At 43.9% G+C, this 14,789-nt stretch overlaps 1 protein-coding gene across 17 annotated transcripts in view; it reads left to right on the top strand.

Annotated features, from left to right (window-relative positions):
- Positions 1-10,663, top strand: part of SLC29A1 (solute carrier family 29 member 1 (Augustine blood group)) — an 82,392-nt gene extending 71,729 nt beyond the window's left edge. For all 17 annotated transcript variants that reach the window (XM_087935413.1, XM_087935436.1, XM_026695572.2 and 14 more), the window contains 2 exons: positions 9,316-9,515; positions 9,641-10,663. In XM_087935413.1, coding sequence (XP_087791539.1) covers positions 9,316-9,515; positions 9,641-9,752 — 312 coding nt within the window. In that variant the 3' untranslated portion in view covers positions 9,753-10,663. The remainder of the gene's footprint in view (positions 1-9,315; positions 9,516-9,640) is intronic.
- The last annotated feature ends 4,126 nt before the right edge of the window (positions 10,664-14,789 follow it).

Below are 14,789 nucleotides of genomic sequence, written 5' to 3'. Positions count from 1 at the left end.
TAGGTTATGTTGGCTGCTTTCCCTCCTGCCCAGCGTCTCAGGCTTATCCCAATGAGAAAGATAGGTGGGTGTGCAGAAAATATGTTTACCAAAATTTTTATATGGAAAGTTTGACTCAACAGAGATGATGGGTGGGTGGTTTGAGGCTGATGAGCCACACAGATCCTTCCTTTCTTTGGTCTGGCACTTGTTCCTGCTGCTTTCTCCCTGGCAAAAAGCCTTATTTTGTATGTCTGCCACAACACACATAGGAAAGGAAAGGGAGAGAAGGATTTTCATCCACTTTAACATCTAAAGTGAGCCCCTGATTATCCAGCTCCAAGGGGAATAGGGCTATTTTTGCAACCAAGCAAAACCTCAGAAAGTCTCATTCTGTTCTCGGAAGTCTCATTGCCCTGTCAGTGAACATTTCTGAGTTAAATTGGAACTAGCAATCTGGGATATGTTTGGCTACGTCACTCTGTTTTTGGAGAACCTTCTTTTTCTTGAGAAGTTGGGACGTTTCAGTGGGATGATAAGAATCATTTTATTTCTACTCCATTTAAGCAATTAGCCTTCATATAAACATTTATAAGGCAGTGTGACATAATTTGGTTTGCATCCACAGAAAGATGCCATTAGACTTGATAGATGACCCTAGTAAGAAAGCCAAATGGTATGTTACAAAAGACAGCAAAACATTTCCCGTTTAGAGAGCAAATGTGTATGGTTGAGGTAGCTGATTTAAAATAAAACACATAGCCTTTATTTACAATCTTGCATCAAATGATGAGATTGACATAAATTCTCTGTTGATAAATTCTTTGTTGATAAAAAGCTACCTTTAGCCTGAATCAGACCATCTAGCCCCATGAGGCCAATTCTTAGAGATTCATAGCAGTTGTTAACAGATCTACTTTGACTGGCTATAAGTTTCCAAGGCTTCAGGTAAAACAGCAACTGTCAAAATTAAAATCCCGTGTTTTATCAGTAAGCTGTGGCCTTTTCCAACAGCTTACTGATGAAGCAGCGGGCTCCAATTCTGACATAGCCTGAAGAGGATTCTCTGAACTCAGACTTAATGTTCAGATTTAAACTGCAGATTAAATTGATGCTAACCATACCAGAAATACTTTCTTTGGTAGAATGAGCCGAAATTTGATCTAGATAGGGACAAGGAGAGGGGTTAACAAGTCCTCTGAAGTTATGAGTGAGAAATGACCTAATGGTTGCACTGTCCCTTTGCCAAAGTTGAGGAAAGGACATGTTTTTTAGAGTATCCTGTTTGGTTGGTTGAGTTTTACAGCTGTTTTCTTTATTCAGATTATTTTTCCTCTTCCAATTGGTTTATTACTGGTTTTGTGAAATGATTGCTCAATGTTTTCTCTCTGACAGTGACCCAGAACCAAGGAACAGCTGTCCTTTCAATCAGTAATTTTTGTTCAAATGTAGAGGGGAGTGGGTGTGGAGGAAATAGGCCTGAATAAAGCATATAATGAATGAAGAGGACAAGAAAGCCATAAACTCCCTGGCCTAAGCTCTACCCAGCAGCCAGCAAGCTCCTCCTATAAGGCCTCTATGATTATAGGATGTGGCCAATGGTATTTTGGCTGGCAGACCCTGCTCTAGAGACCTCCAAAGCCCAAGAATGTATGAGGAACAAACTGTGTTCTGATGTATAATTTGAGTTATATACTGTACTAAAAGTACTTCATGAAACATAACACCGTAAATCAGTAAAAGCAGATGAATAAACTAAATACAATAAATATATTTGCAAAAACTATTCAAACTTTTCCCTTCACACACAAACACAGTTGAGAAAGACAATGAAACCTTGTGCAAAGTGAACTATTAACAGGTATTAACAGAGTTGGAAGGGATCTTGTAGGTCTTTCGGATTATTTCTCACAAAGAGTAATAAAATATTGCAATTTAAGAGAATAATTTTTAAAGATATACTTCCCCAACTATAATATCATGTTGGTTGGGCAGGCTTCTAAATCTAGTTAATACAATAATAATAAAATTTAACATGACATCATACAAATATGTTCAAATATGTTCTTTCATGTCTCTAGTCAGAGAAAATCCCTCATCATATTTTTACTCTGAATATTTTTTTTCTTATTGTTAGTTCCTGATACTTAGAGAAACAAGCAAAACTACATGGGCCATATATCTTGTTTTCCTTTCTGATCAAAGACAGAAACTCTCACCACTTTAAAGTAATTTCTAATGTGGTTTTTTAAATCAGAAAACCTCCATGTAATAAAGTTGAATTCTGATTGAGGTCTGCAGCGCAGTGAGTTGGCAAGGGAAAGAGATGATAGAATGATTGCAGTATTTTGATCTCAAATTACCTCATTTGAATGCCCACCTTGGAAAAACTCCATATAAAAAGAAGCCAGAATAATAGAGAATATACTAAGCTACAACCTCTCTCCTTAATGCACATGTAATTTCAGAATAAAATCTGGAGATGCAGTCAAAATAATAGTCTCCATCCACAGGATGCTTCCTTTCTAATTCTGTTGTTGCTCCTGCATAAGAAAACTCCACTTGCACTTACCTTTCTACACACAGGCAAACAAAGACCCAATTCACTCCAGATAGAAAAAATATTCCCAAGCCAGAAATATGAAAGGATTGAGATCAAAGTAAATAAATATTGATTGCATGGAGATCTGTGAAAACATTTCCCCTAATTTTAAAATGTTTAGTTTAGTTTATTGTCATTGCACCTTTTACAACAAAATTAAATACCATCTTCAGTGTACATTATACATACCTTCTGCTCTCCTAGATATTTCCTGGTTTAGATCACTGTGATAAAAAGTATATAGCATGTGAAGTCCTTGCCAACAATTCCACACAATCTCCAGTTGGTGTAAAAACCAGATAAATGAATTACAGGTAGTCCTTGATGTACAACCGAAATGGGGCCTGCCCATTATGGTCGTAAATCATAATGGTGGTTTCATCTTGTGACTGGACCTGATTTTACAACCTTTGTTGTGGGCTGTTATTAAGCAAATATAGCTATCATAAGCCAAGCATGGTGGTCATTAAGTGAACCCACTGTTCGCTATGGAGCGTTTTTGCTGAAAACTCAAAGTAAATATCAGTTTTTGGCAAAAACATAACAAACCATGTTCATGTTACTATGTGACACTTAGAAACAGCTCTAAATGCTGTTTCTAAGTATCTTTAATGTAGTCATATGACGATGGGTGGAGAGGCAGACATCATAAGTACACTTGATGGGATCTATCGTAATTTCAAAAAGTTGCTGAACAACCAATCTTAAGTGATGGGCTATTACCTGCATACACCAACTCAAGGTGTCTTATGGCCTAAGAGCTTTAATTTATTCTTTCAATGACTGAATCTGTTATATATTTGCATACTCACCTTGGATAGGTCAGTCTGGACGGCGGGAAATTTGAAGAGCCGTCATTACGAGCCGCGAGCAGCCCGCTATAAAAAAGGCTTCCGCGGTTTCGCCAGAATCAGGTTCTAGAGAGAATAAAGAGAATAACAGATCAATTGGGTCTCGAGTCTTTGTTCCCACAACGCAACACTGGCGATGAAGGTGGGATACTGAGACAAAGGAGACCAGTTGTGCACGTGGCAACAAGGACTGAGCAAGACAAAATGGCTGGGAACAACTTGCCACCCGCACCATTCAACCCTGCAACTGAAGACTGGGAATCCTACATCAACCGATTCCTCATGTTTCTAGAAGGAGCGAGCTCCAAGGAATATCCGAACATAGGAAGAGAGCTGTCTTCCTCACCCACTGCAGGCCCGCAGTATTCAAAATGGCAAAGGCATTGGCAGCACCCCATGATGTGAAGAAAATGGCATGGATGGACTTAGACAAATTACTGTGAGCCCATTATGCGCCAACCATTTCATGCCTCATCAAAAGACACAAATTTTATCGGCGCGACCAAAAGGAAGACGAGAGCATTGGAGATTTTGTTGCAGCACTAAGAGACATTGGCGGAGCATACAAATTCCTAAACATGGATGAGGCCATGAGGGACCGCGTGGTCCTCAGATTAAAAGACCTTACACTACAGGGTTGACTACTAACAAGACCTAAAATAACATTAACGGAAGCCATAAAAGAAGCCACCGCAGCAGAAGCAACACAAAAATCGGCAGCCACCATGCGACAAATGAATAAATTAATAAAGGAAACCCCAAAAGACACTAGCCAAACACGCAATAAGAAACCCAAAGGAACTCAAAAACTCACCACCACGACACACCATGAGAACATTGAATCCCTATCAGAGAGACGAGAAAGAAGAAGAGATAAATCAACTCCGGTCAGAAAAAGGTAGACGGGAGCGAAAGGAAAGGAAGTCAGAATTCTGTTGGGCCGGGTGCGGAGGAGACCATCCACATTCCAAATGCCGTTTTTTCGATGCTATTTGCAGGTATTGTGAACGGCGGGGACACATAGCTAGGGCATGCTGAAACAAAAATAACTATAGCCCTAGACAAAGATGGAATACCCCTCCCAGGGAGAAGGAAAGGCAAATAGGGAGCCGTTGGAGTCAAGAAAGCAGAAACAAGCGGTGGAAAGAAGCCAAGAGGAAAGAGGAAACACATCAAACAATAACTATCGGACACTCAAGCTCAATCAATGCGAAAAAGGTACATGTGCAAGTCACCATAGAAGATCAGCCATGCGAGATGGAGGTGGATTCCGGCTCATATTTATCAATGGTATCGTGGAATACCCTCAAAAGTCTAATACCTGATATAAAAAAAGAGAGAGCTAGAAATACAAAAACTCACACTAAAAGACTATCAGGGAAATAGAATTCCTGTAGTAGGAACCAGACATTTCAAAGTTAAATTCAAAAAACACACTAAAGTCCTTCCACTAACCATAGTCAACCAGGATCGCCCCAGTCTACTGGGACTCGAATGGTTTGCACCATTAGGAATCAGAGTAACCAGAATAAACAATATCACTGAGACAGACTGGGAAGGGAACCTGATGAAAGAATTCCAGGACATCTTCAACGGAGAACTGGGCAAGTACCAAGGGTCCCCTATCTCGTTTAATTTGAATCCAAATATAGCCCCAATAAGGTTAAAGGCGAGGCGAGTTCCTTTTCACGTTAAAATCAAAAATTGATGAACAATTAGATAAACTTATCGCACAGGGGGTATTAGAACCAATAGACCACGCAAGGTGGGAAACCCCAATTGTTATTCCTATTAAACCAGATGGGTCCGTACGTATCTGCGGAGACTACAAGGCAACCCTCAACCATATGCTACAACAAAGCGCATACCCAGTTCCGGTGGTACAGCACCTCTTACATTCTTTGGGGGGAGGTAGAATCTTCATGAAATTGGACCTTGCGCAAGCCTACCAACAATTGCCGGTTGACCCAGAAACAGCAGAAGCACAAACAATTGTGACTCACAGGGGGGCATTCAAATGCAACAGACTGCAATTTGGAATTAGCGTGGCCCCTGGGGTATTCCAGAGCTTAATGGAACACCTCTTGCAAGGAATAAAGGGGGTGGGACCATATTTTGATGACATATTAGTATCAGTCAGGGACAAAGAACAACTGAAAGACTGCCTGAGGGAGATCTTACAAAAATGTAAAGAGGCGGGACTTAAAGTTAAAAAAGAGAAGTGCCAATTAGCCACCGATAAGGTTGAATTCCTGGGATACCTCATAGACAAAGAAGGGATCCACCCCACTGAACAAAATCAGAGCAATAAAGGAAGCTCCCAGACCCGAAAATAAAACAGATTTACAAGCCTTTTTGGGACTTATTAATTTTTACAATGTATTTTTGCCACAGAAAGCAACGATAGCGGAACCACTACACAGGTTGCTTGATAAGAAAGCTACCTGGACCTGGGGGCGACGAGAAGAAGCAGCATTCCAGGGAATAAAAGACTTACTTACATCAGACTGTGTGCTAATACAATACAGTGAAACCCTGCCACTAACATTAATGTGCGATGCGGCATCATTCGGCATTGGTGCCATACTCAGCCACATATTACCCGATGGAAAAGAAGCACCTATCGCATTCTATTCAATAACTCTATCAAAAACGGAGCGGAATTACAGCCAATTAGATAGAGAGGCATTGGCCTCAATAACAGGAGTAAAACAGTTCCACGAGTACATCTAGGGCAGAAATTTTTCACTTGTCACAGATCATAAACCTCTTTTAGGAATCCTCGCAGGAAACAAAGCTACACCTAACATACTGTCACCGCGGATGACGAGGTGATCCGAATTCCTTGCTGCATATAACTACAACTTGATCTACCGACCAGGAAAGAACATAACACACGCTGACGCCCTGAGCCGTTCCCCCCTACCTGAGTTAGAAGATGATCCTGCACCAAGCACATCAACTCTGGAAATCGAGACGTTGGCAAACCTACCCATAACAGCAACAGACATTGCTAGGGAAACCGCAAGAGACAGAAACCTGGCGCGGATTTTAAATTGGGTAGGTAAAGGGTGGCCAGAGACCGCAAGTGACGAGGCTGTTAAACCGTTTCGGAATAGACAAACGGAACTATCTATCTTAAAAGGAAGTGTACTATGGGGGGATAGGGTGATCATACCGGACATATTGAAGGAACAAATACTTGAATTATTGCATGAGGATCACCCGGGTATTGTCAGAATGAAGTCCCTGGCTAGGAGTTATGTATGGTGGCCAGGGATGGATAAGGATATTGGGGAATGGGTAGCAACGTGCAAACGATGCCAAGAATCTAGACCTGCACCCCCTTCTGCACCTGCACTCGACTGGGAAACACCTAGGGGGCCATGGTCTAAAATACACATTGATTTTGCAGGACCAACTAAAGGACACACATTCTTAATAGTGGTAGACGCTTACTCAAGTTGGCTAGAGGTAAGCATTATGCACTCAACCACAACAGAAGCTGTTATTAGACAACTAAGGAAGCTTTTTACGACACATGGATTGCCGGATATAGTTGTATCTGACAACGGACTGCAATTCACGGCACTAACATTTGAGAGGTTCCTAGCCGAACAAGGGATAAGGCACGCACTAACAGCGCCGGGTCGGCCGGCTACGAACAGACAGGTGGAACGCATGGTCCATTATACTAAGGAAACATTACACAAATTGGGAACTGGAAATATACAGGAAAAGATATATAAGCTACTAAGTATACAACACATTATACCAAACACCACAACAAATAAAAGCCCAGCAGAACTATTAATGGGAAGGAAACTAAGATCTAACCTAGACAGACTACATCCCACATATAGCCCTGAGACTCCTCCAGTAAGTGCCGCACATTCAAAACAGGGGACCTAGTCTATGCAAAAAACCTCACGGGGGAACCATTGTGGATACCAGCAACAATAACCCAAATAACAGGACCCCGGTCATACAGGGTAAAGACAGAGGATGGAAAGAGCTGGAGGAGACACATAGACCAAATCAGATCGTGGGCCACACTGAGAAACACTAACAAGCAGGGGGAAGAATGGGAAGAACTTGCACAAACACAGGAATTGCCTCAAATATTAAACAAAAATAGCCAAACCAGAGAGGGGGGAGACCCCTCAAACACAAACGAGAGGGGAGTGGGAGACCCTCCACAAGTACGAGAAGTAACAAAACAAACCCTAACAATGATACAACAACCAATACTAACATTAGCCCCGATCAGAAATCGCAAACATGTACCTGAAACCATAGAAGAAGACAGCTTTGAAAGACTGGAGCAGGCTTCGGAGAACCATCAAGAAGCCATTCCTAGCGGGAGCGGCCAAGCCAACTCAACCAGCCCGGAAAGGCCAGGCGGGAGCGGCATGGCTGACTCTACCTTCCAGGAGGCTCCACGGAAGAGAACGGGAGAAACCGCGAACCCATCCGAACAGTCCGGAGACAAAACCATGACTGAATTGCTCAGGTCCAGTCGAACCCATAAGAGCCCCACCTATTTACGTGACTACGTAACATAGGGGAGGCCTGATTGGTTAGACTGGACCACATGGGGAGGGGTGTTATATATTTGCATACTCACCTTGGATAGGTCGGTCTGGACGGTGGGAAATTTGAAGAGCCGTCATTGGCCACAAGCTGCGAACAGCCCGCTTTAAAAAAGGCTGCCGCGGTTTCGCCAGAATCAGGTTCTAGAGAGAATAAAGAGAATAACAGATCAATTGGGTCTCGAGTCTTTGTTCCCACAACGCAACAGAATCTTCATTGGGATGTTAATCTTTTTTATTAAGTAAAAAAATGCATGAGTTGAATAAACCACTAACCAGAAGTCTGAAGTAAACCAAATCAGTTATGAAAAATACATAGAAATGGCTTCCTCAGAATTGCTTTGCTCAAATGTAGTAATTTACAGGAAGCCCAGTTTACACATAACGCATTTACCTGCCATAATGCAAGCTTTTCCTGGATAAAGCAACTCAGTGTTTTCCATCTACAGCTTGTGGCATTACATGCAGGGTTCCAAGTGATTCCAATACTTGCAGGGATTTGGATCAAGTAGTAATGGATCAAGTTATAATGCTCAAGTATATAGAGAAAGTAAATTCTGAAAGTCTCTTAGTGCCATCACTAACGGTAGCTTAACGGCAGCTAAAATAACTGCCAAGTGATAAATCTTTCCCAATAGATAATTGTAATTTGTATAGTGAAAATTCCCTGCAAAAGCAATATTTTTATAGGAAGATAAAAGGAAGTAGTTACTTCTGCACCCTCTAAATAAGAAGTTCGAATGTTCTATCCTGATTAGCTATTGGAGAGCTGCTCTAAATCTTCTGAAAATAATCAGCTGTGATTTTTAAAGGAGGCTAAGAGGGGAAAAAAGTATTTTATGTTTACTGGATATCTCACATGAAAATGGTTAAGAGTTACTTATAGTTGCTTTCTTCTTGACAATGCAGTTTAGTGTTAGAACATGAATATGTCCTATTATTGCCACATTCTTGGTAAGCGTTAATATGACTCTGCTTTTATCATCATCTATTAAAGATAAAATCTTAGCTGTACCCCTTATCATCAAGGCAATAAGAATTATGGATCTTTTGAACATAACAAAATTATTAATACAGAACATAACACTGAGAGGGGAAATCTACATTTGATCTACAGCAATGAATTGTCAATATATATCTTGGTAGCATTTATTTATTTGTTACACTGGGGCAGAGAAGGCTTTTAAGCAATAGGGATAAATTTTTGTGGAGTTGTGTTTATGATACAATTTTCCAGTCTTCTTTTTATCACAGTTGATATCATGATATATTATTCTTGTTCTTCCCACAGCCTGGAAAAGAGAGCCGCCTGCTACCCTTCCTGGTGGTTATCCGTCTGATTTTCATCCCCCTCTTCATGCTGTGTAACGTGCAGCCTCGCAATTACCTGCCTGTCATCTTTGCTCACGATGCCTGGTACCTCACTTTCATGTCGTTATTCTCCATCTCCAATGGTTACTTGGCCAGCCTCTGCATGTGCTTTGGACCCAAGTAAGTGCGGCTTGAGGTGAACAAATTGTAAAGAAGGAAGATGTGCTGTCCAGCCAGTGTATGGGAAGCAACTGGTATTTGGATGGCCGGATGTTGTGCTGACTAGTTTTTGTTTTTCCTTCTAGGAAGGTGCTGTCCCATGAAGCGGAAACTGCTGGAGCCATCATGGCCTTCTTTCTCTCCTTGGGCCTGGCCTTAGGAGCCATCTTATCCTTTCCACTCAGATATGGTATCTAATGGAAGATTCCATGGGACATCTCTGGGCAGAGGAGCAGTAGAGTTATAATACCAAGGAGCATTTCTTGCCCGGTTCCTGGGAACTTAATATCTCTTGGCTTAGAGGTGGGCTTCTCTCTTACTGACCGGGTGGCCTGGCTTTTCCTTGGGCTCCTTGCCTTCCCCCTTCACACACATACACACACACGCATATACACCAGTGCCAGTTATGAATGATTTGCATTGTCTCAATGTGTTCTGCTTCACTATCTGTGGCAAAAGAGAATTGTTCCCAATCCACCCACCGGCTTTTCAGCTGCTCCTGTGAATTTGTTGAATGTGCTCACAGTTCATTTTAGTGTCTGCTCTACCCTCAAAAGACAAGACATTGAGACAGTTGCTGCACCCCCAAAATGTTCTTCATTAAATGACTCCATGGAAAAGGAGTCCTCTTCTTCAGCTCAAGCTTCTAAAATCCGTGGCTTGTGGACATTCAGAATTAGGCAAGAACCTCAACAGCTGTTACTTGTAGACGGGGTGATGGAAAGTGGACTTTGGCTATTTCCACACTTTTAAGTAATTTGGACAACAACTTCAGGGTTGTTGGTTACTTTCAGAATTGAAGTATTTTGTATACAAACTGAATATGCCTTTTCTTCTGAAGGCTCAGCCTTGTCTCTTTTCCAAGATTTTGCATGATCTGGCTCTAGGGAGAAGTGGTAGATGAGCTCATGAACTCTTCAGCATAGTACAAATGATAAAACGGATTAATCCCCAACCCGGCTGTTCAGAGTCCCTGCAGTTTTCTGTGCTTCTTCATGAATTTATGAAACTCAGGATTTGCGCATTTGAACTCTGTTTAAAAATGGCAGAAATTTTTAAGAGAAAGATTATAACAAATAAAGGGTGGGCTTTTTTTGCAAAGTTTGATGTTATAATGTTACCTTGTATTTAAATTATTTAGTATTGTTAATTATGAAAGTCCATTTCATATGGGAATACAACAAAGACCAATCATAGTAGAAAGTAGTGATTGTAAAGGTCCTAAAATCAGTTGCTGGGCCTTAGTATGGTACAGTACTATGACTGGTCTTTTTGTGTTTGTGTGTGTATGTGAAGGAAAAATGGAACTAGAGCGCCATCTATTGTCAACCTTTATATATTACCATCTGTGGGTCATAATGATACAGATAGTCTCAATCTAGGAATGTTAGTTTGACAATTTGAAGTTATGGTGGCCTTGGGAAAAGTGACTGATGACTGGTCCCCAAAATTAGTACCATTGCATATGGAGGCACACCTCCCTGCAGTCGCAATTCAAGTTACAGTGTCTTGCAAGTATGTGACCTTCCTAGCTAGCTTCCAACAAGCAAAATCAATTGGGAAATCTAAATTTGTTGAAAGACTTTGTGATTCACTTAATAACTACATAAAAAGAGTCGTAAAATTAGGTCTGGTCACATGATTCACTTAAGCACTACATTGCTTAGCGACCAAAATTCAGGTCCTAATTGTGCTTGTAAGTCAAGGGCTACCTGCATAGTTATATACGTAAAAAGCCAAAATACATCAGGCCTTCTGTCAAGTGGTTAAATTGTGTGACATCCCCAAATAGAAAGGAGTATAATGCTCCTTTATTTCTTGCTCAGTGGTTCGAATTAAGGCAGCAGTTTTATTATTGGGTTCTGAAGTATTTACAGCAAAGCAGAAAGTGGGAAATTTCAAATACAGTTCAGAATATTTCTGATAGGCTCACAGTCATCTTTTCTAAACATGACACTCAATTGTTTGAATCATGGATCTTCAATGCTGGAACATAATCTTGCATCTTTTTAAAAGCATTTACAGGTAATCCCCAGGTTATGAGTATTCCCTCAGCAAACGTTCAAATTTATGTGATAAGCGCCCCCTAGTGTTTACAAACAAGGCCTGAAACTACGAATCTTACAGCACCATGGCAGTTGAACAACCACAGAGGTTCTGCAACATTCATCCTGAGCGTTGGTGGCCACAATGGTGCTTCTGAGGGGCGTATCCACCCTTCAGAAGCCCTGTACGGGCATCCAGGGGCCTCATCCAGTACATTGCCAGCCAAAATGGAGCTCCTGAGGGGCAAACCCAGCCCTCTGACGCTCCATTTGGCCCTCTGTGGGCCTCCCCCGGCCCATTGCAAGCCGAAATGGAGGTTCCGGACCTAGGAAGCTCCATTTCGACTTGCAATTTGCCGTGGAGGCCTGCGGAGGGCCGGATTCACCCCTCAGAAACTTCATTTCAGCCAGCAACCTACGAGAAGACTTGTTGTAGTTTGAAGGAAAGGAGAGGCTAGACCAGGGCATGCGGTTAACAATGTTTATTAAAGGAACGGTGGTTGTCGCGTCTGCCAGCCAACGGGCAGACTAGCGCAGAACAACGGCTGAAGCTTGGCTTGACAGCCGGCTTTATATAGCCGGCTGTCAAACGGCGCCAGCCAATAGGAACGGTTGGTGATCCTGCTTAAAGAGCGGACCCGGTTGGAACCCCAACCGGTTCCCAAGACATAACACCCCTTCCCCCTAGATGGGAACACATATAGTCTTTGAGATACGCCGGTGGTCTGTGTTGGCGACCAGAGCGACGTAACTCAGGAGAGTCATTGGGCGAAGACAAGTTCGCGGACCCCTGGTCAGGGTACGTAGGGGGGCAAACAGGGCTCGGTGCAGGAACTGGAGCCAGGGAAAAGTCTCTGCCTTCGCTGGGGATAAACGGTGGCGCTCCCGGCTGGCAGTCCCGGTCTACTGCCTGCTCCCTCTGCTCCGTTGGAGAAGGTTGGTCACTCTGGGGATCCTCAGCTGGACCTTGGTGTGGAGCCCGCGGCTCATCTGGTGGGGACGGGTCTGGGCCGGTCAGGCTGCTCCGTCGTCTCCGCAGCTGGTCCAGGTGCCTTCGCCACACACGACCGTCTTCAAGTTGGACCCGATAAGATCTCGGACCCGTGACAGCCACAACCTTCCCGGCCACCCACAGTGGGTCCCCCGCGTAGTTCCTAGCAAACACTAGGTCCTGAACTGCGAAATTCCTGGCCAGACTGTCAGACCCCAAAGGGGTGTCTGGACAGTAGTGGGGGTGCAGCCTATCTAAGGTAGTCCTCAGGCGTCTCCCCATCAGCAGCTCAGCCGGGATTTGTTCGTAACTGTGCACGGTGTGGTATGCTGGCTTAGGAGGAAATGAGACAGTTTAGAATGCCAATCCACTTGGCCGAACCTGGCTAACGCCTCCTTGGCTGATCTGACTGCCCGCTCAGCCAACCCGTTGCTGGCGGGTGGAAAGGGGCCGTGAAGACGTGTCTGATGCCCAGATTGGTGACATACCTGCTAAACTCGTTCGAGGTGAACTGGGGGCCATTATCGGAGACCAGTGTGTCAGGGAGTCCGTGAGTTACGAAAAGGCGAGTCAGGGCTTTAACAACTGCCTGGGTGGTGGTCGTGGGAAGTAAGGCCACATCTATCCATTTTGAATATGCATCCACGACCACCAAGAAGGTCTTGCCGTGCATTGGCCCGGCCAGGTCGATGTGAAGCCGTGACCACAGGGCATTGGCACTTTCCCACTTTGTGGGTGTGGCGGTTGGCGGGCTGCCCTAGATTCCTGACAGGGTCGACACGAGCTTACTCACTTGGCGATCTGATCGTCCATCCCGGGCCACCAGACGTAACTTTGAGCCAACGCCTTCATCCGCACGATTCCTGGATGGCCCTCGTGCAGCATCTTCAGGACGGGTATGCGAAGGGTGGTTGGTATGACCACTCTGGTACCCCACAATAGGCATCCCTGCAACTTAGAGAGCTCTAGCTGGCGAGTTTTAAATGGGCGAAATCAACTGAATAGTTAGTTTCTGGCCACCCTCCCTACCCAGTCCAGAACCTGGGCGATTGTTCTGTCCTTCTTGGAATGTGACGCGATGTCGTCTGCAGTCACCGGCAGCTTGAGTTCGTTTACATCAAAAATGGCATGCACAGGAGCTGGGTCCTCGACTTGGGCTGGCAAGGGCAGCGGCTGAGGGCATCAGCGTGGTTTAGATTTTTACCAGGACGATATACCAGTTTTATGAGTAAGCCGCCAGGAATAAGGTCCATCTGGTCATTCTGGGCGACAATATCTGTGGGGTTTGCTTTTCCCCTGATAATAATCCTAAAAGCGGCTTGTGATCAGTAATAAGTTCAATTGGTGCCCGAATAGAAATTGTGGAATTTTTGACTGCTGCTACTGCAGCCAAGGCCTCCTTATCAACCTGGCTGTAATTACGCTCAGTCGCTGAGAGGGTTCTTGAAAAGAAGGCAATTGGTGCCTCGGAGCCATTGGGGAGCCTGTGACTTAAGACAGCTCCTATCCCAAAAGGGGATGCGTCTGCGGCTAGGACCAATGGAAGGTGTTGGTCAAATTGTATTAAGACAGCCTCAGAGGTGAGTAGAGATTTGACTGCCACAAATGCTTGGTTTTCTTTGGGTCCCCAGTGCCATGGTGTGTTTTTGTCTAAGAGTCTGTGCAATGGCTCAGCAACTGATGCCTTGTGTGGGAGAAATGAAGCGTAGAAGTTCAATAACCCCAGGAAGGCTTGTAACTCGGTTTTGTTGGTAGGCGTGGGTGCCTCGTGGATGGCCTTGACTTTCGATTCCACCGGGTGGATGCCTGAGGCGTCTAGCCTGTATCCTAGAAAGTCCACCTGTTTAGTGGCGATGGTACACTTCTCCCGTTTTAGTTTGAGGCCATGCTGCCTGAATTCTCTAATACTGCCCTGACTCTCTGGATGAGTTGGGGTCTGTCCCTGGCTGAGACTAAGATGTCATCGAAATATGGCACTACGCCGGGAGACCTTGGAGGATTCGCTCCATCAGTGATTGAAAATACCTGGGGCTACACTTACGCCAAACTGGAGACGCTTACATCTGAATGCCCCTCTGTGTGTAACTATGGTCTGTAAGTCAGCTGTTTGGTTATCCACGGGAACTGTTGGTATGCCTGTGACATGTCCAGTTTGGCGAAAATGGTGCCAGGTTCGAATGTGTGTAACAGGTGCTGAAT

The sequence above is a fragment of the Pseudonaja textilis genome, chromosome 1, assembly GCF_049901715.1.
Source record: "Pseudonaja textilis isolate UNSWEBS1 chromosome 1, rPseTex1.2, whole genome shotgun sequence".
Classification (NCBI taxonomy): domain Eukaryota; kingdom Metazoa; phylum Chordata; class Lepidosauria; order Squamata; family Elapidae; genus Pseudonaja; species Pseudonaja textilis.
Note: the sequence above shows the minus strand (reverse complement) of the source record. Positions and strands in the feature narration are given on the sequence as shown.